Source organism: Oryzias latipes, chromosome 19, assembly GCF_053564925.1.
Source record: "Oryzias latipes strain Hd-rR chromosome 19, Olatipes_Hd-rR_3.1".
Classification (NCBI taxonomy): domain Eukaryota; kingdom Metazoa; phylum Chordata; class Actinopteri; order Beloniformes; family Adrianichthyidae; genus Oryzias; species Oryzias latipes.
Window position 1 is genome coordinate 2,601,838 of NC_136255.1, and position 26,186 is coordinate 2,628,023.

Sequence of the window (26,186 nt, forward strand, 5' to 3'; positions counted from 1 at the left end):
GAGAGGTGGGCCAGGCCTCGATCTGTCCAGAACTGTTCTCAAAAGCAGACAGAAGCTGTGACTGAAAAGAGAATCATCTGGAAAAAAAACAAATACGGTAATGTAACCCTTCTGCTATGTTGTGGGGTCCAGATGACCCCCCCCCCCCCCCCCCCCCTTCCATTGACGTGTTCTCCCTACCATGACAAAGGTGGATAAAGGTGGAAAGATTTCATGTAATCCATGGACACCAGTGAAGATCACAAATCATTGAAAAAAAAGGTTCAGAGCTCTGTCTAGTGGGTCTAGATGACCCAACTCCCAACGTTTAACGTTAAATACTACATAGATAGTATTTTAAAAATAAACTTCAAAATATACTGCATGACTTTTAGTGTACAGACTACTTGTAGTTCGCTTAAATAGATTACTTTCTACTAAGGGGTCTATATAAATTATTTTAAAATCTACCTTTAAATGATGTAATTACATCAGACACAAATCATGTTGAAAGCTTTCTTCTGCAGTCAAAGGTTCGAATCCCTCATTATGAACGGAATCAGGGCGGACGTGGACCTCAGCCTCTGGCCCTTTAAGAGTCTTCGGTCCTTTCCGGAAAGGCTCGTGTCCGTTCGTCCTCTCCCCCTTTCACTGCGGCACCATCTCCGAGCGGACTAGCTCGCTGCTTTCATCCCAGACCCTGACCGCTGACTGCCGCGTTAGAACCGTCGGTGCCGCCTCCCAGAAGCCTCCAGCTCTCGATCCAATGCAGGCCATCAAATGTGTGGTCGTCGGCGACGGGTAGGAGCGCGCGCGCGCGCGGCACCTTTCTCTGCTGTGATGTAGTGATGCGGCTGTGGACGCGCGGAGGATGGGAGGGAGGGAGGGAAGGAGGGAGGATGCTATGCAGGGGCTGGGGCTCCTCCGGACGGGTTCGGAATGCATCCCGATGGCTGTCGGTACTGGCCGCATTCGGCGCGTGGGCTTGTCCCCGGGAGGGTGGGGGCATTTAGGCCCCGAGAGGCAGCAGCTGAGGGGCTGGTGCGCGCTCAGGAATCTGTGGTCCTGGCAGCGGCGCGCAGGCCCCGCAGCCGGACCCCGCACAGGCTGCACCCGCATTCCATCCGCCCCGCTGAACAAACCACATTAACATTTATGCATAAAGATAATCAATGATTTACTCTGCATTCGCAGCTCTGGTCTTTAAAAAATGGAGATGAAAATGACAGTTGATGGGCTGCGACGTGGAAATGTGACAGAAACATCTGCAGACAGGAAGTTTGAGGGACATCCTGTTGACCTGACGGCAAACAGTGACGTCACATTCAGCTATGACGGGCTAAATCTTCAAACATGTTGAAGATCTACAGTCGTCCCCAAATCCAGGCCTGGAGGCCCGGTGTCCCACATGTTTTCCACCCAGCCTGCCATAGAAGCTCCTTATTGGCTAAACACGCCTGATCCAGGTAATCAGCCTCAAATTAGGGAAGGATTCTGGAAAACCAGCAGGGGGTTGGCCCTCCAGGCCTGGATTTGGGGACCCCTGACCTACCTACAGGCATGCACAGGTGTGTCCTCTTTAGTCACATGGTCTCTCTGGCCGAAGCCACACCCATCCCATGTCTTCAGCTCCTCACACTCACACTTACTCATTTCTTTAGTTGGTTTCAGATTTTTCTGGATCAGCTTCATAGATCACTAGAATCCAGGTTCTGTGACCCGGTGTGACATGGTGGTACTGCACTTCAGCGGCTTTAGCTGTGGGTGAGAGTCTTCCTGCTTTCAGAACATTTAAAGCTGCTCTGTCCTTTGGGGTTCCACAGGGCTCACTGCTAAGACTGCCCGTTAAGCTTCATTCTGAGTAACCCTTGTGCTATCCTAGGCACTTTACCATTGGGAGTTGGGTCATCTAGACCCACTAGACAGTGCTCTGAAACTTTTTTCTTCAATGATTTGTGATCTTCACTGGTGTCCATGGATTACATGAAATCTTTCCACCTTTGTCATGGTAGGGAGAACATGTCAATGGAAGGGGGGGGTCATCTTAGATAGCACAAGAGTTAAACATGTCAGACGTATGCACCCATGAACAAGAAAAGCTCCTCTGTTCCCCTGTTCTGGTATGTTATCACGGCCTGAGCTCTGTAGTGATACCGTTCCCCAGTCCCCCCCAGGTCATCTTGGCTCCACATGTCGAGTCGTTTGGGGGTTTATAAAGCTGTTATAAAGTTATGAAGCTGCATTTCTGGAACTCCCAGCGTTTTCAGTGTGAAGCTGCAGAAAGCTTCATTACTGAAGGCCCAACATCTCCAAACACGGAACCTGTTTTCACAGCCGAGCGTTTGGATCAGCACCAGTCCCTGCCCTGCTTATCAAGGTTTCAGCCCTTTTTAACAGCTTCTTTGATGAATTTAGATGTAAATGACCCCGGTTACACTTGATTAGTTGCGATGCTTTACAAATAAAACGGACTTGAGAAGAACTTCCATGTTATATTTTTGAAGGTTTGCTCAAAGGTCACAGGTAAACATGGCCTTTCATTTCTAGAGACATCCGTGATACAGATGACGGCTCCCCAGCCCTGGACCTATAGCTCCACCCTCTCTCCGATCTTCCCCAGATCCCTGTCCTTCATGTTGTTGATTACCTGGATCTTGTGTGAAGACTGTTCCAACCAATCAGCAGCCGGCGAGCCTGGCAGGGAATGCTGGGAAACGAACACAGCGCAGATATTTAGAACCAGGTTTAGCCGTCCTGACATGGGTTGTGATGGAGGTCAGAACACGGAACGTTTCTGTGTTTGGATGTTTTTTTCACAGCCTTTTACACCTTTTTCATTTATTACAGTTGGACATTCATGTGTGCGTCCTCTCCACTGCTTTCTTCTGACACGGGAAATAGCTAAAAGTAGACATTCGTCTGAACGCCCAGCAGCTGCTTCAGTGTGTGCAAAACGTCTTCATGTTGTTGAAGACACGCAGGTGTTTTCTAGGACGCCACAGGTGTCAGAGGAGGGGAAGGGTTAGAACACGTTACACACACACACACTGCATGTGTCACTTCATGTGGGAGCGCTCCGCTGAGGCGCCTGTCCGAGTGCAAGCGTGTGCAGTTTGTTTTCTTTTGACCAACGAGCTGTGCTGCATCCGTGGAGGTAACCATGGCAACTGCAGTGTCATTACTCTGCAGAGGCTGAAACAGAACAGTTTGAAGGCGTGCATGTTTCCAAAAACATGCATGGGGCTGCACGGTGGTGCAGAACACCAATGAGGTCCTTTCTGTGAGGAGTTAGCATGTTCTCCCCGTGCATGCGTGGCTTTTTCCTCTCACTGTCCAAAAACATGCTTTGGTAACACTAAATTGTCCCTAGGTGTGAGTGTGAGTGTGCATGGGTGTGTAGTTGTGGCCCTGCGACAGACTGGCGACCTGTCCAGGACGTCCCCTGCCTTTGCCCATGAGCGGCTGGGATAGGCTCCAGCAGCCCCGTGACCCCAAAGGAGACAAAATGGGTTTAGAAGGTGAAGGAAAAACGAATGAATGTCGAAGTTTTTAGAAAAAGATAAAAACAAATTTTATAAAGCAACATCTGCCAAAATCTTGATGGCAGATCTTTTTCTTTTTTTTTACTTTTTTGTTACGTTTTGGACTTATAAAATACCAACAAATAAAAAGAAGAAACCACAATCAAGAAAAAAATAATAAAGTAAAATAAAATACTCTAGAAAAAACTTAAAAAAAAACACAAAGTTGAACTAGTGGGGTACAACAAAAATTAATTTGTCTATTGTTTCCATTACTCCTCAATTGGAGTTGAAATTTTTCAGCTTTCAACCATAAGTGAACTGTCATTTTTTCCATGCAACAGATCTCTTCCTCCATTGATCCAGCCTCAGTGGTTCACTTTTCAGCCAAATCCTTGTTATGGGTATTTTGCAGGCCATGATCATGACTCTAAACAGTCCTCTGTTTGTTTGACTCTTGTTGGGAACAGTTCTATAGTATCCGTGGGTCAGCGGGTATTTAGTAGGACCTGCAGGGTTTTTGATGATGCTTTGCCAGAAGGGAACAACTTTACTGCATGTCCAGAAGATGTGTGAATGATTGGCGTTGGCGCTTCCACAGAGCCTCCAGCATTGTTGTGGAGTCCTCAGCTGTTTGCTTTTTATGTGAGGACTGATACAGAATTTTGTTATATTCTTCCATTTGAATTCTCTCCATTGTCTGGAACTTGTTGAGGTGTGTTGTAGCAGACAGACAGAATACCAGTCATCCTCTGACGGGTTAACCTGCAACTCTGACTCCCACTTCTGTTTTAAATACAGCAAAACAAAACCATTACATTTCAACAGACATTTATATAGTTGGGAAACCATCTTTGAATGTAGTTTTTTATCAGCTCCCGTCACCATTTCTATCACATCTCTGCCTTCCTGTGAAATTGAACTTTTTATCTCTTCATTGTGAAAGTTTCTTCATTGAAAATACCTAAATAAGTCTGTGTTTTCCAGTTCAAACTCTTTTTGAAAATGTTATTGTCTTTGTTTTTTTACATTTCAAATAAATCAAAATTAATGTTTGTTCAATTTAACAAATTGTTCATCTGGAATATCTACTGGTAATGCGAGAAATAAACAGCAGTCTGGGCAGCACATTCATTTTTACAACCTCAATTCTAGAGTTGAGAGGTTAAGGTTGTTCAGTCCCTCCATATTGTATCACTGATTCTACTGTAATTAAAGTCTTTCAATGTGTTTGGTTTTGTTGTCAAGTAAACTCCTAAGTATTTTATATTTTCTGAGTCCCCATTGCAGTTTAAATTTTTGTCACAGATGTTCAGCTGGTTTGTAGTTTATGGCTAGTATTTGAGTCTTGGAGATATTTAATGACAGATCTATTTTACATTTTCTTTACCATAATGACCTTATTTCTAGCAACTAGTCATTAATTCTTACTGTTTACGTTGTGTGAAAAAAGTTCATGTCCCAGCAATTATGCAAATGACATTTTAAGCCTTTGCATCTGCGCACGTTTCAATCAGTGTGTTCCTCTTTTAGCTAAATGTGGATTCAAACAGGATTAGAATGTATTGAGTGGAGCTTTTAAGACATTTAAAAAGTGTTCAAATGAAACCCTCTGACTTTATGAAGTCCTGACCTTTTTGTGTGTTTCTGAGCTGCTCAAATCTCATTTCAATCGACAATTGTAGTGACAACAAACCATTACTTCACCGTCATTACTGAAGAGTTTCAAAGAAGTACACGCAAACAAAGTCTGCTATAAAACTCAAAATTATTTTATGCAATTAATGCCTATTTAAAAGGGTTTAAAGATTTGAAAATGTCAGAATTTAATAGGAAACCTCATGACACGAAATCAAACTTATTTCTAATAGTCAGGTGGGTGTGGGTGGGGTTCAAAGGGGTGGATGTGGTGTGGGATGAGTTCAGAGGGGTGGGTGTGGTGTGGGTGGAGTTCAGATGGGTGGATATGATGTGGGTGGAGTTCAGAGGGGTGGATGTGGTGTGGGTGGAGTTCAAATGGGTGGATGTGGTGTGGGTGGAGTTCAGAGGGGTGGATATGATGTGGGTGGAGCTCAGAGGGTTGGATGTGGTGTGGGTGGAGTTCAGAAGGGTGGATGTGGTGTGGGTGCAGTTCAGAGGAGTGGATGTGGTGTGGGTGCAGTTCAGAGGGGTGGATGTGGTGTGGGTGGAGTTCAGATGGGTGAATGTGGTGTGGGTGGAGTTCAGAGGGGTGGGTGTGGGTGGAGTTCAGATGGGTGGATGTGGTGTGGGTGGAGTTCAGATGGGTGGATGTGGTGTGGGTGGAGTTCAGAAGGGTGGATATGATGTGGGTGGAGTTCAGAGGGGTGGATGTGGTGTGGGTGGAGTTCAGATGGGTGGATGTGGTGTGGGTGGAGTTCAGAGGGGTGGATATGATGTGGGTGGAGCTCAGAGGGTTGGATGTGGTGTGGGTGGAGTTCAGAAGGGTGGATGTGGTGTGGGTGCAGTTCAGAGGGGTGGGTGTGGTGTGGGTTGAGTTCAGAGGGGTGGGTGTGGTGTGGGTTGAGTTCAGAGGGGTGGATGTGGTGTGGGTGGAGTTCAGAGGGCTGGGTGTGGTGTGGGTGGAGTTCAGAGGGGTGGATATGATGTGGGTGCAGTTCAGAGGGGAGGATGTGGTGTGGGTGGAGTTCAGAGGGGTGGATATGATGTGGGTGCAGTTCAGAGGGGTGGATGTGGTGTGGGTGGAGTTCAGAGGGGTGGATGTGGTGTGGGTGGAGTTCAGAGGGGTGGATGTGGTGTGGGATGAGTTCAGAGGGGTGGGTGTGGTGTGGGTTGAGTTCAGAGGGCTGGGTGTGGTGTGGGTGGAGTTCAGAGGGGTGGATATGATGTGGGTGCAGTTCAGAGGGGAGGATGTGGTGTGGGTGGATGTGTCAGAGATTAGCCACAGAGGTGGTGTCATTGCATTAGTACACATGTGGCATATTTCTGTCCCTGCTTCAGGATCAGCACAACACCATCTTTGTTTTGCTCTGTGTGCTGCCTTTGGTTCTGTTTTTGTCATGCAAAACTGGTCAGCCAGTCTGGGCTGGACAAAGCTAGATTCAAAACATGTTCAGGACCGGCTGAGAACAACAAATCACTGTTTTGGAGCAGCAAACTTCCCCAGTTTACAGCTCAGAAACTAGCATTCCACCTTAAGCACCGTCATGTCATATGAAGCATGAAGGGATCAAAAAAACCTGAAGGATCTCCAAATCCAGGAACCAAGCAGCCCTCAGGACATCTAAGGAAAGGTGGGACAGCTTTGTAGAAGAGACTGAGGGGAAATCTGGTTCTCAGACCTTTGGGCTCAGATCAGACACAGTGGAGGAAATAAGGATTGGATCCCCTGAAGAATTTGTAGGTTTGCTAATGGTCATGTTCATTTGAACAAAGAAATAGATAATCGAGAGATCAACTTTGTTTATATACATTTCATTGCATTTCATTGAGGGAAATAAGTATTTGATCCACTATAACCATTAAGAGTTCTGGTTCAAATAGACCAGTTAGACTCTCTTCATCAACCTGTCACCTGAACTACAGACACCTGTTTGAACTGATCACCTGTTGAAAAGACACCTGTCCACAGGTGGATGGGACTTCCAACAGGATCATGACCCACAACATTCGGCCAAGGCATCCAAGGAATGACTGACGAAAAAGCAGATCGAGGTCATGGAGAAGTCCAGCCAGTTTCTGGACCTCAATCCTGTAGAAAACCTCTGGAGAAAGCCGAAGCTCAGAGTTGCTAAGCAACAGACACCAAATCAGAACGCTTTGGAGTCGTCTGTAAATAAGAGTTCCTGCTGATATGTGCAGAGGCCTGATCATCAACTACAGGAAACCTCTGACCTCTGTGCTGCTGATTATAAGGGTTTTCCAGCAAAGTACCTAGTCTTTCCAGAAAGAGGGATATAATTTATCCAATTATTTAAAATGGATTTCTTGATTTTGACTGTTCAAATGAACATACCATTAGGATGACAGACTGTCAGTTTCTTTTAGGTATGCAAACCTACAAAATCAGCAAGAGATCAAATACTTTCACTACATTACTAAAATTATTGGCTCACCCATCCAAAAAATCAGAATCAGGTCTCCTAATCAGTTGTTCTGGCCACAGGTGTATCAAATCAAGCCCTCAGGCATGCAGACGGTTTTTACAAACATGTTTTGAAAGAATGGGCCGCTCTCAGTGAATTCTAGTGTGGGACTGTCAGATGCTAGAGAGACGCCTTCTCTGGAGTGATGGATCACGCTTTTCCATCTGGAAACCTGATGGACCAGTCTGGGTTTGGAGATTGCCAGGACAACGGTACATTTGGGACTGCATTGTGCCAAGTGAGAAATTTGGTGGAGGAGGACTCATGGTGTGGGCTTGTTTGTCAGAACTTGGGTTTGGCCCCTTAGTTCCAGTGAAAGGAACTCTGAATGCTTCAGGATACCAAAATGCTCCCAACCTTGTGGGATCAGTTTTGAGTGGCTCCTTCCTCTTCCACCATGACTGTGTACCAGTGACCAAAGCAAGGTCCATGAAGACATGGAGGACAGAGTCTGGTGTGATGAACTGGACTGGCCTGCACAGAGTCCTGACCTGAACCCCATAGAACACCTTTGGGATGGATTAGAGCAGAGAGCCAGGCCTTCTCCACCAACATCAGTGTGTGACCTCACCAATGACCTTCTGGAAGAATGGTCCAAAATGTCTGTAACAGCTGCAAAAGGTGGACGACATCATATTGAACTCTATGGGAAAGGAATGGGACGGCACTTCAGTGTATATGGGAGTTAAGGCAGGTGAGCCAATACTTCTGGTATAGTAAAGAAAAACATGCTGACCATGCAAAACCCTAAAGAAGAGATCTCAGAAAACTGGATCCAGTTTGGTTTTTCTACAGGGTCACCGTCTTTAAATGTCTCTACATTTTGTCTTTTGATAGCACTGGCTGGTTACTTTAGATGAAAGCATTCAATAAATGGGCTTTAAAAATGTACATTTTAAAGTCTAACTTTACATTGACAGAAGTGTAAAGGTTTTGTCATTATATTAGCAAGTCAGCAAACAATTTAAAAGAACGGTTTTCAGCAGGTTCTTTGTTTAATTATCGGTGAGTGTGTTGATGCACATCACTGTTTGCATCTACGTCTTCTGGCAATGGAAGCATTTCTACAGAAGAAGCTTGGGCTCCCAGTCTTCATTATCGCTCCTCTAAGAGGTCTCCTGTCAGGTTCAGGTCAGGACTCCGTACACTCCAGTCAGGCTCTTCCTCATCCGACTGCTTCGTCCGAGTCCTGATGGAGCTTCTTCAGGCTCCGGTGTGCAGGCGTGTTGAAACAGGAAGTGCTCATCGCCAAACTGTCCGTCAAAGTTGGACCACGAAACTGCTTCACATTGTTTTGGTCTGCTGAAGCATCCCGGGTTCCTTTCCTTTAACCATAATCCTTTCTCCACCAAACGTCACACTTGACACAGTGCAGTCAGACAAGTTCCGTTCCCATGGCAACTGCCAAACCCAGACTGGTCCTTTGAATTTCCAGATGGACAAATTGTCCATGTAGAGTCTACTCTGCTATGTAGGAGTTTCTCAACATCCTGCCTTTGCAGCCCAGAAGATTGGATGCGACGTGTATATTTGATCTGCTTGATCCTACTTCTACTCTGTCATTGTTTTAGTGTTTTGCCATTTTTGTTTGGTTGAATATTTTGTCTAACTACAGACGAAGCAGCTTTTCTTGAACTAATGCGCCCAGCTTGCTATGGAGACTGGATCCTCAGGCTGTGCCTTCCTGCCCACAGCTTTGAGTGGGAACTGCTCTGAAATACCAGAACTCCTCTGCAAACTCCTGGCTGCTCCTCCCTAAAGCTCTTTCTGTGTCAGCGGTGGTTCCTGCTTTGCAAACAAGCTGTATAGTGTGCTGGAGCTCACAATAGTTCTCTTGGAAGGGGGATGTGTTGGACCGATTGAGTGTTGGCGGGTGGGGGTGCACCATAGAGGGCTTCGGTGTGCTCCAGGCAGCATGAATCTAGGACAGTGTTTGTGTGGCCCTCAGTGAACTGCAGTGGGATCCTATCCCTGCTCTCTGATGCAGGGGGGGTGTCGGCTCATTTCCCCTCTGCTGTGCTATTTCCTCAGGGCTGTGGGAAAGACCTGTCTGCTGATCAGCTACACCACCAATGCCTTCCCTGGAGAATACATCCCCACTGTGTAAGTCCTCCACCCACATCCCAGCACTGCAGCTGACTCTGCTCCAGGGCTGAGACACCCCCCATGACAGCCAGGACCCAAAACAGACGTAGATGTGAAGGATCAGCTGTCAGCGTCTTCATCACGGAGAACGTCCGTGCATACATGGAAGAAATGTTTCACAGATTTAGGTTTTTACTGTTGTTGACAGTTTACAGACAGTAACGCTAAAACGCTCACAGAAGCCCATCTTTTCATTGAAAGTGTTGCATTAAAGCATCGTCATAACGATTATAAAGATTATGAAGAGGCTCCTAAATGGTTCCAGACAGACAGGACTAAGCTGCTAAGAATAATACAATCAAATCAACCTTTATTTACACAGAAACTACTAATAAAGATGCTTAAAAAAGACCTTCTGTTGAGTTTGAACTCTGAGAAGGATTATGACCCTTCCATGTTTGTCATAGGTGCAGCTTCTGTTAAACTTTCTTTTTAGTATTGATGCCAAAACACCAGAACCACTGTATCCCAGATGTGAGCCGTACTACCGCTTGCCTGCATTCTTTAGGTTTCCTCATTCCTCCACAGCTTCGACAACTACTCTGCCAATGTGATGGTGGATGGAAAGCCGGTGAATCTGGGCCTTTGGGACACGGCGGGACAAGAAGACTACGACAGGCTCAGACCCTTGTCTTATCCACAGACGGTACTCCCACACAGCTGTCCGACTCGCACACCATCATCTCAGAGGGAACGTGGGAAAAAAGAGAGGAGTGACTGTAGCCCTTGTGCTGTTTTGTGGGGTCCAGATGAACCCACAACGTTAACGTCCCGTTGGGAGTGGGGTCATCTAGACCCACTAGACAGTGCTCTGAACCTTTTTTCTTCAATGATTTGTGATCTTCACTGGTGTCCATGGATTACATGAAATCTTTCCACCTTTATCCAGCTTTGTCATGGTAGGGAGAACATGTCAATATAGACAGCACAAGGGCTGGATGTCTATGGCCTTCATTGAGAGGGTCAGAGCACATCAGGATGAACATTCAGAGGGCCTTTTTACTGACACACAATTCATTTGCATCCTATAAATTCACACAAATAACTGCAGCAAGCAAACGGCAGAAAGTGGAAACGACTTAGCGCCTGGTTGAAAGTTATTTAGATCCTCCAGGTCCACTTTCATGTGTGATTAGGCAGTTAGAGCAGGCTCCTCTGTATCTGTTTAGTGTTGAACGCAGCTGTCATCAAGCTGCACAGAGAGCATCCAAACTGTTCCACCTTCCTGAGGAAGTCTCAAATGACTTCTGCAGTACAACACGCCCTCATGTTCGGCCTCACAGGAAGAACGGATTCCTGAGAGGTGATCACAGAGGGAAGGACGACAATCCAACAAACATTGTGTTTCTCTTTGGGTTACGTTAAAGTCCTGAGGCTGCCGACATGCGCTGAAGATCTGGGGTTGGCCCAAGGTGATCTGGTAACTCAGACTGTTGGAAAAGGCCATCACACAATGAACTGTCTCTGAAAACTTTTCATTTGGTTGTTTGATACAAGAAGAAAAAAGGTTCAGGTCAATGTCCTCAATCCCAGCCTGAGTCTGTGTCAAAGCCTCAATAATGTCACACTTTCTTTCTCCGAGTGAAAGCGGCCGTTAGCGTGGAGGCGGAGTTTGCAGGAAGAAGAGCCGCTGTGGTGAGACACATCTGGATCTCAACTAGCCGTCTCTCTTATTCTCTCCCAGGATGTGTTCTTGATATGCTTCTCCTTGGTCAGTCCGGCTTCCTTTGAGAACGTCAGAGCTAAGGTCAGTACGCTGACTGACCCCTCCTCCCCCTGTCCCGTCCATGCCGAGTCTGACCACCAGAGGCACATCTGCAGCTCCACCTGGCTCCGGCCCAAACTGCCGGGCCTCGACTCAGAACGGCCCGGATTTGAGCTGTCGCCTCAGCAGAGGGAGGACAGAGGGGCGTTGTGAGACGAGGTCTGAGGGAGAGCAGACGCTCTGTGGAGGAGGCGTCGTGGCCGGCTGTGGTTCGATCTGCTGAGCATCACGAGGTGTTCTCGCATTGAATCAGACGTTTGAGAAGGTCCTCCTCCTCTGCAGAGTGTCCTGTGTGTGGGCTGAAGGGACCCTCCTGTCCTCCTTCGCCCCAGGAGGTTCTGTGTGCATCAGATTGAACTTCCATTCATGCAGACCTATTTTTGTATCCATACCTTCAAGCATATTGAGTGTGGCGGCCGCTGACCCTTCGGCTCCTCCTCCTGGCTGACATTGTTCTTGTTTGTCTGCATGTGTGTGTGGTGCCACAGTGGTACCCAGAGGTGAGGCACCACTGCCCAAACACTCCCATCATCTTGGTGGGCACAAAGCTGGATTTGCGGGATGATAAGGACACCATCGAGAGGCTGCGGGACAAGAAGCTCTCCCCCATCACCTACCCACAGGGCCTGGCCATGGCCAGAGAGATTGGTGAGGCTGCCGCCGCCGCTGCCGCCGCCGCCGCTGCTGCTCATGCTGCCATGTTCAGCTGGCGTTTTTGAGTCATGCACAAATTGAATCTCCTAAAAAGTCTAAACAGTTGGTTTGTAAAAAGAACCCCCCCCCCCCACCTCCATTGCTGAAACAAATGAAACGAAAATGTTTTAGCTTAAAGGGCCTATATCCTGCTTTTCTTAAGCCTTTCAGAGTAAACTATATCCAGATATATGTTCATATATGACCTTTGGCACACTAAAGACCCACTTTTTATGAAATTAGTTATTGTCGGCTCATTTTCCCACCCAGAAGTAATGGGTTGTGGTGAGGAATGAACATTATAAAAAGTTATAGGTTAGGTTATATAGGTTTAATATAGGTTAATAATATAGGTTGATATAATATAAGCTAATAACCTATATTATATTATATTTAATGTGGCTAATAGGAGACTGCTCGCTTAAGGAGCCAGCCTCTAGTGGTCATTTGATGAAGTGCAGCACTTGGTATTCGGTGGGAGGTAAAAAAACAAAAACACTTGTAAGCAGAAACATGGTTGAAAACAGCTTTCTGTCCTTAAAACCAGCCGAACGAGTCACTGGAAATGTCCCTTTTTTTCCCATCATGCCCTGCTCTGGGCCTTCAGGGGCCGTGAAGTACCTGGAGTGCTCGGCCCTGACCCAGCGAGGCCTGAAGACGGTGTTCGATGAGGCCATCCGAGCTGTGCTCTGCCCCCCCCCAGTGAAGAAGAGGGGCAAGAGATGCACCATGTTCTGAGGAGGAGGGGCTGCTGGGGCAACACACTGCATCACCGTGAGCAACAACTGCTACGTCTCTGGCAGGATGAGAGCTAGTGGGAGCAAGTTTGCAATTCTGAGGTTTCTTTAGTGATTTTGGTGGTGTTGTTTTTTTCCAAACCACGACGGTAACAACTCTGACATTTATTTTGGTTTGTTTGTTTCCATAACTGGATGGTGTTATAGGTTCTCTTTGAAAGACTGACTGTCCAACTACGTCCTAGTCATAGAAGCAGACGACACGGCGGCCCAGAGGGCCACAAGACATAGGAGACATAAGACATACAGTTCCTAGAACTCCTCTTTTCAGCCTCGCTTGCTTGAATTAATGTGAATTGATGCACAGATGACTACACAGAAGGTGGACTGTGAATTTGCCTTCAGGGTCAGAGTTACCCCCAGCCTCTGATCTCAGATCAGCTTGTTAAAGCCAAATACTACTGCCTAGAGTTTCTCACCGTTTCTCACTTTCACCTCCTGCAGACAAAGACCGGGCTTTTTGCTCAGCAGCTGCTGGTTCTTTAGTGGTTGTTTTGGCGGGAAGAGGCTGCTGAAACCACGTTGGACAAGTCCAACTATGTGGCTCCTTTGGGTCGGTATGATAAGAGGACGTCCTAAATTCTAGTTTGAAGACCCTCATCATTTTAAATGATGCATCTCCGTGCCAAGATTGATTGAAATGAAGCAAACGTGAGAAAAGCTGTAGAAGCTGCAGAGGTTACCTGGAACCTCGCCACTGCGTGTCTTCTCAAACTGTTGGAACCTCTGCTCGTTTTGTCCGTCCCGTCCCTGAACCCAACTTTGGACATTTAACGATTTTCCCCAGAAGATCCTCTGACGTTTCTGTTGTGCTGGTTTATTCTGTCACTTCTGGACCTCCGTTACAGCCGACCCGTGTCCAAAGTGACGGCTCCTGTTTTCAGTAAACCAGGACAGACGGAAATCCGCCTCATTCGCAGCAAACCTGTAGATTCAGCGCCGATGGGTCTGCTAAACAATGAACGAAACACCTGTGCAAAGCAGCAGTTCTGTGGCGCAGAAAGACGGGTTTTTCAGTCACCAGTTCCTTGCACATGCGTGTGCTCTTACGTCTGTCACCTGATCTCATGGAGGGAGGTCAGCTGAATCTGAACTCCCAAAGCTCCCAGTTTATCCCCATGTTCTCGTGTAAAGGGTTCGTTTTCAACCGCTTAGTTTCAGCCAGTTTCATTTGAAAGTACGAGCAGAAGAAGAGCCCGGGCGACCTTTAGCCCGAGACGTCGCAAACGCAGCTTTATCCTCGTGAAACGAGTCAACGAACGCACCAAACATCAGATGAAGCTTTTTCTGAGGATGGAGGGATGAGGAAAGTAGATCTGGACTGAAGTTCTGCAGCAGAACAGAACATGCTGAGTTCTAACCAACGCTTTGGGCAGAGAGAGAAAGTCACAGCTGTTTGCAGACGGAAGTAAACCCGGCTGGTCTGACAAAACAGACGTGCACGAAGGAAAGGAAACTTTGGATCAAATTTTTCTGAGCTAAAGGAATAAATAGATAACTGCGGTAAATAAATCTACCATAGCAGAGTCAGTGTGGAGGATTTATTATTCATCTTTAGCCAAGTTTCTGTGTGAATTCCTGCTTTTATTCTGACGTTTACAGTCGTCGCCACGGGCAACACAGACAAAAATGACTGAGAGCGGCTCAGAGAAGCACGTCTGGGTGGCCCCCCCTCCTCATTTCATGCTGGGACGGTGGGATTCCATCACAAACCTTTGACTGTTATTGAAAGTCCAGATCAGAGCAGACCAGATCATCTGAGCAGAACCTGACAGTCAGACGGCGTAAATGACGAGGCGCACATGGGAGTAGAACGTGAACAGTCGTTTTTTCTGATCTGAAATTGGCCCCTCCCACATCGGCGGAAGAGAAAAAACAAAACAAAAATGTGGACAATGGTGAGTATAACACTCATGAGCTGCTCCAGAACCCGCCCAGAACCGGGGTTTCTCTGTGCTGGAGCATTTCAGGAGGAACAGCTGGGAGTTCTGGGGGTTCGGATCCGGCCGGTCCTCCTCCGTGTCCGCTCTTCTCTGCTGGGTTCTTAACAGCTGATCTCTGTAGGAGACTGTGGACAACTTGATCCGTGTCGCCGGACGACCTCGCTGCCTGAGGGGGCGGAGCCTGCATGGATCTCAAAACACTCGGTCTGACTTTATCCCACGGTGTAGATGTAGTCTGTGTGTGTGTGTGTGTGTGTGTGTGTGTGTGTGCGCGCGTGTGACAGGTGTGTACATAAGGCTTGTGTGTGTGGGCGGCGTTGTGGGGCTGATGAGAGACGGTTTGGTTTTCAGACGAGTTTTTTAGTGTCCGTTTTTGGTAATGTTTCATATTATTATAACACAGGAGAGTTTTCAGCAACACGTGAACGTAAAGTCAGAAAGGAGGCGAGTTCGTGACATCTAGTGATAGACGAGCAGAATAATCCTTAGACGAGGAAAGTGTTATGATTATCTGTATGTAACTGAATATTTAACTTAGCAAAGGGGTTAGAGGTGCTCGTCACGTTGCTGACAGACAGACACAGGGGTCCGTCCTGATGGAGGCCGTGATGCATTGGTGTATGGCTGCAGAGCCTCTGGACGTCCCGCCGCCGCCGCTGCCGCCAGCGGCGCGCTCTCTGTCCCGCTCTGTGGTGGCGCAGCTGTGTGGTCGAATCGTGTCGTGTGATCCTGCGAGCTAAAGTGTCCAAATGTAGCTGAAGACAGCAAAAAAAAAAAAAAATGAAAATACTAATATTGCATGGACGTTCTCTGGTGATTTCACGCACTGTCATTCTTAGAAGAGATTGTATGATCAAATGCATTGGCCATGTATGTAGTGTAAGATGACTTGTATACTTGTTCCAGCGTTTGTCCGATTTCTTATTACTTCCTGTCCGTGTGGTGAGCAATTTTGACTTTTTGTATACTAAATACAAATGCATATGGAAGCAGCGCCGCTCCTCCTGTCGTGGTTTCCTGTCTCTCATCCTGCACTGAAAGGAAAAAATGTATTTAATGACCCTTGTGCTATCTTGTGGGGTCCAGATGACCCCACTCCCAACGTTAACGTGCCTCGGAGGCACGTTAACGTTGGGAGTGGGGTCATCTGGACCCCACAAGATAGCACAAGGGTCAAAAAATGACAAAAGCTGCCAGTCAAAGTGACCAAAGCACAAATGCAGTAGAGCACCGACTGAATCCAAAAACATGACGCTGTCTAGATTCTAGTCCATCCCTGGAACCAGTTTGGTGGATCTGGAATACCGGCTGAACCTCCGAGGAGCCAGCCGTTCCTGACGGCCCCCCACAGGAGTTTGATTCCGTCTGAGCGAGGACAGATCAGACGCCAGCCGGTTGTGCAGAAGCTGACTTTATTTTCACGCTGGGGAGACTCAGCAGGCCAGGAAGCCCCCGTCCACCGGCAGGGTGACTCCGTTGGTCATCCTGCTGCTGTCGCTGAGCAGGAACAGAATGCTGTCCACCACGTCGTCCACCTCTGCACAGACAAGCGGGTTTGACACGTGAGCTTAGGGAGGACTGCGGCTGAAGAGGCGGCTGGACCCGCTATTGCAGCGCCACTAAAGCCGGATTTCCACGGGGGGGGGGGGTCTCTTCTCTGCAGCGGTGCTAGAAGGTTCAGCCATCAGTCCGACTGTTGACATCGCCTCCATCATGTCCGGCAGAGCGCAACAGGAGTTCTACTTTCAGTCTGGAAACAGGTCCAGGTTTCAGAGGAAACACCTCTGTTGTACTTTCAAAATAAAACGTTATTTTGTATTTAAGGTGACACGCCCACGCGACGACACGACGACAGTTTACTTCTGGAATTATAAAAGCATGACATTGTTTATGACATAAAACATGCATTTTACACGGACGCAGGGATGAAGGAGAACAAATAGAGCCTGATTTGTTGAGTTTTGGAGGGGGGACGGACCGGAGACGCAACAGAGTCAATGTAAAGGAACTGACGGACGTGAGACGGACTCCTTAGGCAACGCCACAGAGATGCCCCACAGACGCAGCAGGGAAAAAGACGCTAACGCTGGAGAACGCAATTTATCAAAGCGACAAGTCCAGAAGACAAAGTCTTCCAGAAGACAGTCTGGAACAGGGTTGACCACAAACTGAAGTACGGCAACACAAAGCTCTGTCCAGAAAAACTTTGGTTAACATTTTTTTCCTGTTTTTAGTTTGGAGAACAGAGTCTTGTGGTCCGCTGAACCACAGCAGGGAGCTGGCTGTTCAAGCACCATGCAGACTCTGCTGTCCAACAGCACTGACCTGCACAAAGCAGGTGTGCACCTCCGTCATGCTCACATGCAGTACACCAGTGCACCAGTTTGACGCTAGACAAACTAGCATGATCAAGTTTTCCGTTATGGTAACAAAAAAAGCAATTCTTTGAACGGAGGCGTCGTGGAACATCCAGACGGTTTCCAGTTCAAACAACGGTTTGGTTCCTTAAACTTTAAACCCATTTTTTGTCTGCTGTTAAAACTGAGATGGACCTCCTGGTCACAGAAGAAGAAGTATGAAAAACTGTCAGCCGCGTCGCTAAATCCTGGCTGCTCAGGAGGTTAAAGGTCAAAGCAGAACAGGAGTCTGACCTGCGAAGCGGCCCAGCGGGATGCGGCACAACATGGTCGCGGCTTTCTGCGGGTCGCTCCAGCCCAGACGCCCCATGTCCGTCATCACCACAGTGGGGTTCACACTGTTCACCCGGATCTGAGCACAACAACAGCACCGGTCAGGGGGGGGGGACACCATCCCATTCCCAGCAGCTTTAAAATCCAGTTTGAGATGGATTGACTCTGAGTGTTCCCTCAGTCCTAGCAGTGAACACAACTGTAAACTAGAAGGTCCCACCTGGTGAGGTCCCAGTTCCAGTGCCATCACCTTGGTCAGCATGTCAAGAGCCCCTTTGGTGGCACCTGAGCGAAGGAGGAGACAAAGGCGGAGACTGGAGAAGCAGAACGAGGTGTTCCTGACGGCGTGAAGGCGGCCTGTCCCACCGTTACTCACAGTAGACCGCGTGGTCCCGGAGGGCGCACTGGGACGCCTGGCTGGACAGGTTGACGATGGAGCCTCCTGATCCTCGAGCCTTCATCCCACGAGCCACGATCTACCCACACAGACAGAGGCCGCCTTCTCAGCAGCTCGTTCTCATACCGGTCCAACTGAATGGCGGTTCTGATGAACTCAACCACAAAACAAAAGGGAACTTCGTGGACCCGACCGAAGGCCGGATCTGTTGCTTTTACCTGTGACACATGCAGCACAGCTTTCACGTTCACGTCAAAGGATCTGTCCAACCAAACACACAGCAGGTTACCATGAGATGACGGGCTCTGGCTGCTGACCACGACTGACCACGACGGCCTCACCGCTCAAACTGCTCAGCTGTGACCTCAAGGAACGGCTGCAGTGTGGCACAGGCGGCATTGTTCACCAGCAGGTCGATGGGTCCCACGCCCTGCAGCGCCGCCTCCGTTGCAGGCCAGTCTGCCAGGTCCACGCACACGGGGGTGATGGACGCGCACTGGAGGGGGGAGACGGGGGAGTGCTGCAAAACTCACCATCATCATTACAAATACTTCATCTGTAAAAATATGAAAAACGAGCTGGGAGTTTTAGACTGTTCTGGGATCTGCCTGCATGACGTAACACCACCACCACCATGCATCCCGCTGACGAACCGGCAAAAACACGCGTGAGGCGTGTTCTGATACACACGGCCAAAAAAGTCTGTGCGTGACACATGCAGCAAGAGAAAAGACGGTTGGAAAATACACGATGAAGCTCATTAATGTGCAAAAAGATGACCTGCTAGAATTCTAAACATGGAAAATGAAGAAATCCTCAGAAAGGCGAGGTTGAGCTTAATTTTATTCATGTGTGGCGCCATGGGGGTGGGGGGGGCGTACCTCCTGCACAAGGCTATCCAGGTCAGCCTGAGTTCGTGTGACCGCCACGACCTTAGCCCCATGGCGAGCCAGAGCCAGCGCCGTCGCCCTGCCGATTCCTAACGCACAACATTACCGTGAAGACAAACACAGCACAGGTAAGCTGGGGGGCTCCTGGGGGGGTTTGGAGGATAAAGCACCAGATGACTTCCTCACATCCACACAGGCCCAGCAATCAAAGCATCATGAAGATGTAGGCATGCAGGAAGATTCATTCATTTAAAGCCTTCTACACAACCAAACATCTAAGTATTTAGGTATTATTTATGGACAGACTGTCCCAACGTAACATTGCAGTTTGGATCTGGTTCTCGGTTTATTTGTCTATTTGTTTCCTTTAACAGATTTATTTTCCTTGTTTGTGTGTTTTCTTTTAACCCTTGTGCTATCCTATGACCCCCCCCCTTCCATTGATGTGTTCTCCCTACCATGACAAAGGTGGATAAAGGTGGAAAGATTTCATGTAATCCATGGACACCAGTGAAGATCACAAATCATTGAAGAAAAAAGGTTCAGAGCACTGTCTAGTGGGTCTAGATGACCCAACCCCCAACGTTAAAGTGCCTAGGATAGCAAAAGGGTTAATATATAAGTTTGTGTCGTGAAAAATGAACTTTTGAGAAGCTGCACCTATTTGGGTAACAATTTATCATAGGAGTCCTTGGTAATCCAGTTATAGACATTAACAAGCAATAGTAATGTGTTTATAGCACATTTGAACTAATTGGCACTAATTAACATGAAATAACACCTATAGGTGTGTTAATTAGATCTTTATTGAGACATCTACAAATGCTAATTAATGTCTTATAAAGGCTTATGAACACATTCTGATTGCTTGTTAATGTCTTATCAGTAGATTGTTAAAGAATCGCATTAAATAGTGTTACTCGTTTGTTTTTCCTGTTTTCTCACGGCTTCAGGCGTTTGGGTTTTTTTTAACATGGCATCCACCAACATTTAGCTGCACAGCAGCAGCTGGTGGATCCGCTCTACTGTTTGGAGCGCCAGCCTGAAACATGACATGTCTAATCGCCAACAAACATGTTGAGAATGAGCGGCTGATCATGTTCAGCGTTTTTATGTGTGATGTCCCGTTCAGCCTGCAGCTGCTCTGTAGGTTTCAATTTTAGCTTTTATTTTGAAAGTCAGAACATAGGAAGCGGCAATGGCAGTTACCGGTTATGACGTAAAATGAAAACTACTTGACACACATATTATAAATCACAAAGACAAGAAGCAAAACATATATTTGGAAATAAAAGCATGACTGCTAAGCAGAAATGGGAGTTCTTTAAATTTAAAGTTAGATCCATAGCAATTGAACGTAGTAAAACTCTTAACAAAAACAAACAGGCCAAAGAAAATATGATAATGGAAGCTATACAGTCTTTATTACACAAAACGTTTCTTTCTGATGATGAAAAGACAAATTTAACCCAACTTCAAAATGAAATAGATAAATTATACATCGAAGCTGCAAAAGGCGCCTTCATTCGATCTAGAGCAAAATGGCTAGAAAATGGAGAAAAAAATACCAGCTACTTTTTTGCTTTAGAAAAACGAAATTATAAAAGAAATACAATTACAAAGTTGAAAATTGATAATAATATTTGTACTGATCCAACAGAAATCACAAACCATGTAAAAAGATTCTATGAAGAATTATATATTTCCAAATTTAATGAAGAATACAGTCAAAATTTTTTAGGTAACCTAAAAGAACACATCCCTTCTATTTCAGACACATTCAAATCTATCTGTGACGATCCTTTAACTAAAGATGAGCTGCTTAATGCCTTAAAAAAGATGAACAATGGGAAATCTCCAGGAAATGATGGTCTTTCTAAAGAATTTTATTGTCACTTTTGGGATGTTATCAATCCTCATCTAATGGAGATGTACAAAGAGTGCATTGTACAACAAGAAATGACAGCTACAATGAAACAGGGTTTAATAACTTTAATACCCAAACCAAATAAAGACCCTGTTATGATAGAAAATTGGAGACCAATAACTCTTTTGAATGTGGATTATAAAATATTAGCTCTTGTTTATGCCCAACGATTGAAAAGTAATCTACACGAAATTATTAGCGAGACTCAATCTGGTTTTATGAAAAATCGACATATTAGCAATAATATAAGGTTAATTTTGGATTTATTAGACTATTCAGAACACATTGATTCTGAAGCACTCATTCTTTTTTTAGACTTTTACAAAGCTTTCGACACAGTAGAACATCCCTTTCTCTATAATGCACTGAAATTATTTGGCTTTGGGGAAAATTTCATTTCTATCGCTAAAATGTTTTATAAAGACATTAGCAGCTCTATTCTGCTTTATCCTAATACATCCCAAAGATTCTCCATAAATAGATCAGTACGTCAAGGATGTCCAATTTCTCCATTTTTCTTTTTAATTGTTGCAGAACTACTTTCATTAAGAATTAAAAATTGTCCAAACTTATTAGGTTTATCTATATTTCAGAAAGAAATCAAAATAACACAACTAGCAGATGATACTGCATTATTCTTAAAAGACAGAAACCAAGTTGACCTTGCTATAAGCACAATTAACTCCTTTTCAAATGCTTCCGGATTACACCTTAATTTAGGAAAATGTGAAATATTAAGTATTAAAAACGTAAAATATGAAAAAATTCATAGTATCCCGATTAAAGATGTAGTTACATATTTAGGTATTAGTATAACTAAAGACATTAAATCTAGACAAAAGCAAAACTTCTCCTTGAGAATTAAAAAAATGCAGGATGTTATGAATATGTGGCTTCAACGAGATCTATCTATTTTTGGCAGGATCCTCTTGACTAAAGCAGAAGGGATCTCAAGAGTAGTTTATCCTGCCTTATCTTTATTTGTTCCTGATTCAACTTCCAAAGAAATAAATAACCTCTTAGTTAACTTTACATGGAAAAATAGACGTCACTATCTCCAGAAAGAACAACTTTATGCCCCCTCATGTAAAGGAGGGTTTGAACTCATAAAGTTTTCTGATTTGAATTATACATTTAAAATTAACTGGATTAAAAAATGCCTTCAACACTCAAATTCAATTTGGTATTTCATCCCCTTCAATATTTTTAATAAAATTGGTGGCCTTCAATTTCTATTAAAATGTAACTATAATATCAAAAAGATTCCCGTCAATCTCTCAAATTTTTATCAGCAGGCTCTTCTTGCTTGGAAGTTATGTTATAATCACAATTTCTCACCACACAAAAGTATAATTTGGAACAATGAAGACATAACAATACAAAATAAATCTTTGTTTAAACAAAACTGGATTGACAAAAAAATAATTTATGTTTCGGATCTTTTTGACGAGAATGGTACGATTTTGGATTATGGCAGATTTCTAAATAAAATGTGTTTTCCAGTAACCAGCAAAGAATTTAATGGTGTAATGAAAGCTCTCCCCTCAGGATTAATTCAGCTGATGACGTCTCACCTTAAATATCAAGACGCCTCTAAAATTGACTCTTCTTTAATGATTAATGGCATTGATATTCTCAATAAAAAATGCAACAATAAATATATTCGGAATACCTTAAGTGAAAAAAGACATATCACACCAAAAGGAGAAATATTTTGGAACAACCTTTTAAATGATATAAATTGGAAAAAAGCTTGGTTATTGCCAGATACATTTTGTATAAATAACAAAGTTAAAGAAATACACAAAAAAATTCTACATAACATTTACCCCACAAATATGTTTATATCCAAATTCTCAAATATAGAAAATAATTGTAGTTTTTGTATTGATTTCCCTGAATCAGTTCTTCATCTTTTCTACTTTTGTAAACATTCCCTTGAATTTTGGAACCAATTAGAATGCTTTGTAAACAGCAAATTTAACTGTAACGTTGCTTTAAATTTGAAACAAATAGTTGCATATTTTAATTCGGATGATAAAAAAGTAGAAAAAAGTATTAATTTGTTACTTCTCCTTTCCAAATTTTACATTCATAAGTGCAGAATAAAAAAAACAACTCCCAACTTCACCATATTTAAGTTCGAGATGCTCCAGTTTTATGAATATATAAAAAAAATTAACACACCCAAAGCAAGTAACACTGAAATAATTTGTGCTTTTTTGTTTGATAGGTAATCCCCTCCTCTAAGAAAACTTTGTATTATAAATATTATTATTATCATTATTTTGTAATCCCCTTTTATATATTTTAAGATAATTTATTTTTCTATCAGCATATTCTATTTTGGATATATTTCTGATTATTTTATTATTATTTTTTTTTCTTCTTGAGATGATTCAATAAGTTTGGATTGATGACATTGACTATCATTACTGATGCTCTTTCTGAGTCTTTGATGCTGGATTTTGTATGTTTATGCTTTGTTCAATAAAGTTGAAAAAAAAAAAAATATTATAAATCACAAATTAGACTCACACATTTCAGATGATATTTGAATATATCATATTTGGCCTATACACAAAAAGAAACATAGAATCAAACATAAAATGGGCAATTTATCAAATAAAAATATTTGGTAAGTTTCATATTCAAAATCAAAATTTTCTTAATCACAACAATTTTTCCTGTAATACCGAAAAAATTAGAATCTTATTTGCATATTATTTCTACTAGCTTAAACAAAAAGGCCATAGGTATTTATGAAAACTGTCTGTCTTTGAACATTTTCAATGCATAGTAATCTGTTTTTGTAATATTTCTTTTGTAATACATCTACCATCCCTGGCTTTCTCATTGTTATGACTATTGTTCTTCTCATGCATATTTGTTTTATTTGTTTGAAACAATAAAGTTCAGTTAAAAAAAACTTGACACACATCTTTGCACAAATACAACAGGAAAAATTAAAAAATAAAAATAATAATAAAATACAATAAAATAGAATTAGAATTGTGGTATTTTTGTTTTTCATATATTTCAGTGATTTAAAATGTGAACAGAACTTTTTATGAAATGTATTCAATAATGGTTTAATTTTTTAAAATCTGCTCTTATGAATGAAACATTAATAGAGTATTAAAATGTCAAATCAGATCAATGATCACCAGAAACTACTCCAAATAATACTACATGTTTTGGTAGCTGAATAGAAAAGGAAACTTTGGACGGCACCAACAGAAAACATCCTCCTAAAAACTGTAAACATATATACATTCAAAAACAGATGATCAAGTGTTTCTATATTTATATCGCAGAAAGAACAGTTATGTTCTTGAAAACCAAATGTAGTAGTTCCTTGCATGGATAAACTGCATTCATGATTTTTAAATGGATTTCAAACTGACTTTGCTGTGACAAATTGAAAAACTACTTCTGATATTTGGTTCATTAAGGCATTTGTATTGTTTTTATCTTTATTCAGTATTCTTACAATTATTTGATGCAGCCTGTACATTCATTCATTCATTCATCTTCTTAACCGTTTATTCCCTTTCGGGGTCACGGGGTTGCCGGAGCCTATCCCGGCCACTTGGGCGTAGGCAAGGGATGCCCTGGACTGGTCGCCAGTCTGTCGCAGGGTAGAATATCCTCAATCACACATCCATTCACTCTCACACTCTCACCTATGGACACTTTAGAGTTGCTAATCAACCTATGAAGCATGTTTTTGGACAGTGGGAGGGAGCCGGAGATCCCGGAGAAAACCCACGCATGCACGGGGAGAACATGCAAACTCCACACAGAAAGGTCCCCAATTGATGTTGTGTTTTTCATGTCCCCCAGCCGGGACTTGAACCGGGGGCCTTCTTGCTGTGAGGCAAGAGCGCTAACCACTGCACCACTGTGCAGCCTTGCAGTTATTAAAAAGATTTGATAAACAAGCGGTGTTTTGCGTCTTAAGCATTGAAGTTGTTTCACAACAACGAGTTCAGAGTTACACACGTGACATGTGTGACCACAGCGGTCGGTACCTTTTCCCGCCCCCGTGACCAGGGCTCGTTTTCCGGCGAAAGAGGAGTCCATGTCTGGCTGGAGGTCTGGAGCGAGCAGCAGACGGAACCCGGTCTAGACTTTGGTCCTGTTCGGATGGTCTGACTAGTGAGTTATATCACTAGAGGAGACACGCCCGCTTGGGAAGCCTGGACGACGGGGGCGGATTGCGACGCCATCTTGGTGAGGTCGCTGGCGCCCAAATAACAATGATTACTATAGCCTTTTGTGGCATCTTAGTATGTTTATTTATATATATATATATATATATATATATATATATATATATATATATATATATATATATATATATAATTTATACATATATTTATACATCATTTGTTGTTAAATAATTGAAACAGGCAGCTTTAAAAGCTCAAACTTTAATGAAAAATGCATAGTTTCAGGACTTCTTATAGATAAAAAAATTATTACAAAGAATTTTTTTTATAAACATGTAGAATTTTTAGACCTCTTTGACATATAATTAAAATTATTTAGAAAAGCCCAATAATAAGTCAATAGGAAGTCAATAATAAAAATAAATAATAACAATATAAACATAAGTCAATAATAATAATAATAAACCAATATTAATTCAATAACAATAAAAAAGAATAAATCAATAATAAGTCAACAATAAGTCCAAAAGTCAATAACAGATTTAACCTAAAAAAAGATATATAGAAAAACAATTTGTGTTACATGGATAGAATGTGTCAGATTTCAAGCCAACTGGCCTCTTATCAAAATGTGTTTCCCCAAAATGTTTTGAACACATCCAGACTGTATGACTAGTTGGTAACCACAGTGATCCATCTGGGTTAACTCTTTTTTATATCTAAGGTCCACTTTCTCCTTAAGTCTGAATCCTTTGAAAACCTGCAAGAAAAGTTCAGTCACTGAGTCAGAAATGTTTAAATCTATATTACTATAATAGCATAGTCCTAGGCTACTGTATATAGGTTTAACAAAATAAAATGTAAATTTATGTCGACAGCAAATTATACGTACATCCCTATATGTTGATAATAGCCCTGCAGCATCATGCATGTCAACATGTGTTCTATTAATGATGCCGCTACAGGATTAAAAGAAAAAAAATTACAATACTTGCCTGTGAAATGTTATGCCTTCCTCCTTCATGGACTAATATCTCCGATTATGGCAGCTGAAACCCGCACAATGAACTGACATTTTGCAAAAAATGTGTTCACATGCACTGCAGCAGTGACTTTACCTCACCAAGATGGCGGTACTCT

At 43.8% G+C, this 26,186-nt stretch overlaps 2 protein-coding genes across 2 annotated transcripts; one reads left to right on the forward strand and one right to left on the reverse strand.

The window, feature by feature from the left end:
* The first annotated feature begins 591 nt into the window (after positions 1-591).
* rac3b (Rac family small GTPase 3b) lies at positions 592-15,961 on the forward strand. Its single transcript, XM_011477887.4, has 6 exons — positions 592-780; positions 9,656-9,727; positions 10,298-10,415; positions 11,454-11,516; positions 12,023-12,182; positions 12,835-15,961. The coding sequence occupies exons 1-6, from the start codon at positions 746-748 to the stop codon at positions 12,963-12,965; spliced, it is 579 nt and encodes a 192-aa protein (XP_011476189.1). The 5' UTR covers positions 592-745; the 3' UTR covers positions 12,966-15,961.
* Positions 15,962-16,362: 401 nt separating this feature from the next.
* Positions 16,363-25,128, reverse strand: dcxr (dicarbonyl/L-xylulose reductase). Its single transcript, XM_023949661.2, has 8 exons — positions 24,906-25,128; positions 18,936-19,033; positions 18,396-18,550; positions 18,273-18,315; positions 18,034-18,133; positions 17,878-17,942; positions 17,619-17,736; positions 16,363-16,504 (listed from the first exon to the last, which is right to left on the reverse strand). The coding sequence occupies exons 1-8, from the start codon at positions 24,955-24,957 to the stop codon at positions 16,401-16,403; spliced, it is 735 nt and encodes a 244-aa protein (XP_023805429.1). The 5' UTR covers positions 24,958-25,128; the 3' UTR covers positions 16,363-16,400.
* Positions 25,129-26,186: the final 1,058 nt, after the last annotated feature.

Excerpts from the sequence above, each read along its gene's own strand:
- rac3b (XM_011477887.4), top strand. The coding sequence starts at position 746 with ATGCAGGCCATCAAATGTGTGGTCGTCGGCGACGG. Across the intron at positions 10,416-11,453 it reads CCTTGTCTTATCCACAGACG|GATGTGTTCTTGATATGCTT; the intron begins GTACTCCCACAC and ends ATTCTCTCCCAG. Across the intron at positions 12,183-12,834 it reads GGCCATGGCCAGAGAGATTG|GGGCCGTGAAGTACCTGGAG; the intron begins GTGAGGCTGCCG and ends CTGGGCCTTCAG.
- dcxr (XM_023949661.2), bottom strand. The coding sequence starts at position 24,957 with ATGGACTCCTCTTTCGCCGGAAAACGAGCCCTGGTCACGGGGGCGGGA. Across the intron at positions 18,551-18,935 it reads TGGATAGCCTTGTGCAGGAG|TGCGCGTCCATCACCCCCGT; the intron begins GTACGCCCCCCC and ends TCCCCCCTCCAG. Across the intron at positions 18,134-18,272 it reads CTGTGCTGCATGTGTCACAG|ATCGTGGCTCGTGGGATGAA; the intron begins GTAAAAGCAACA and ends CTGTGTGGGTAG.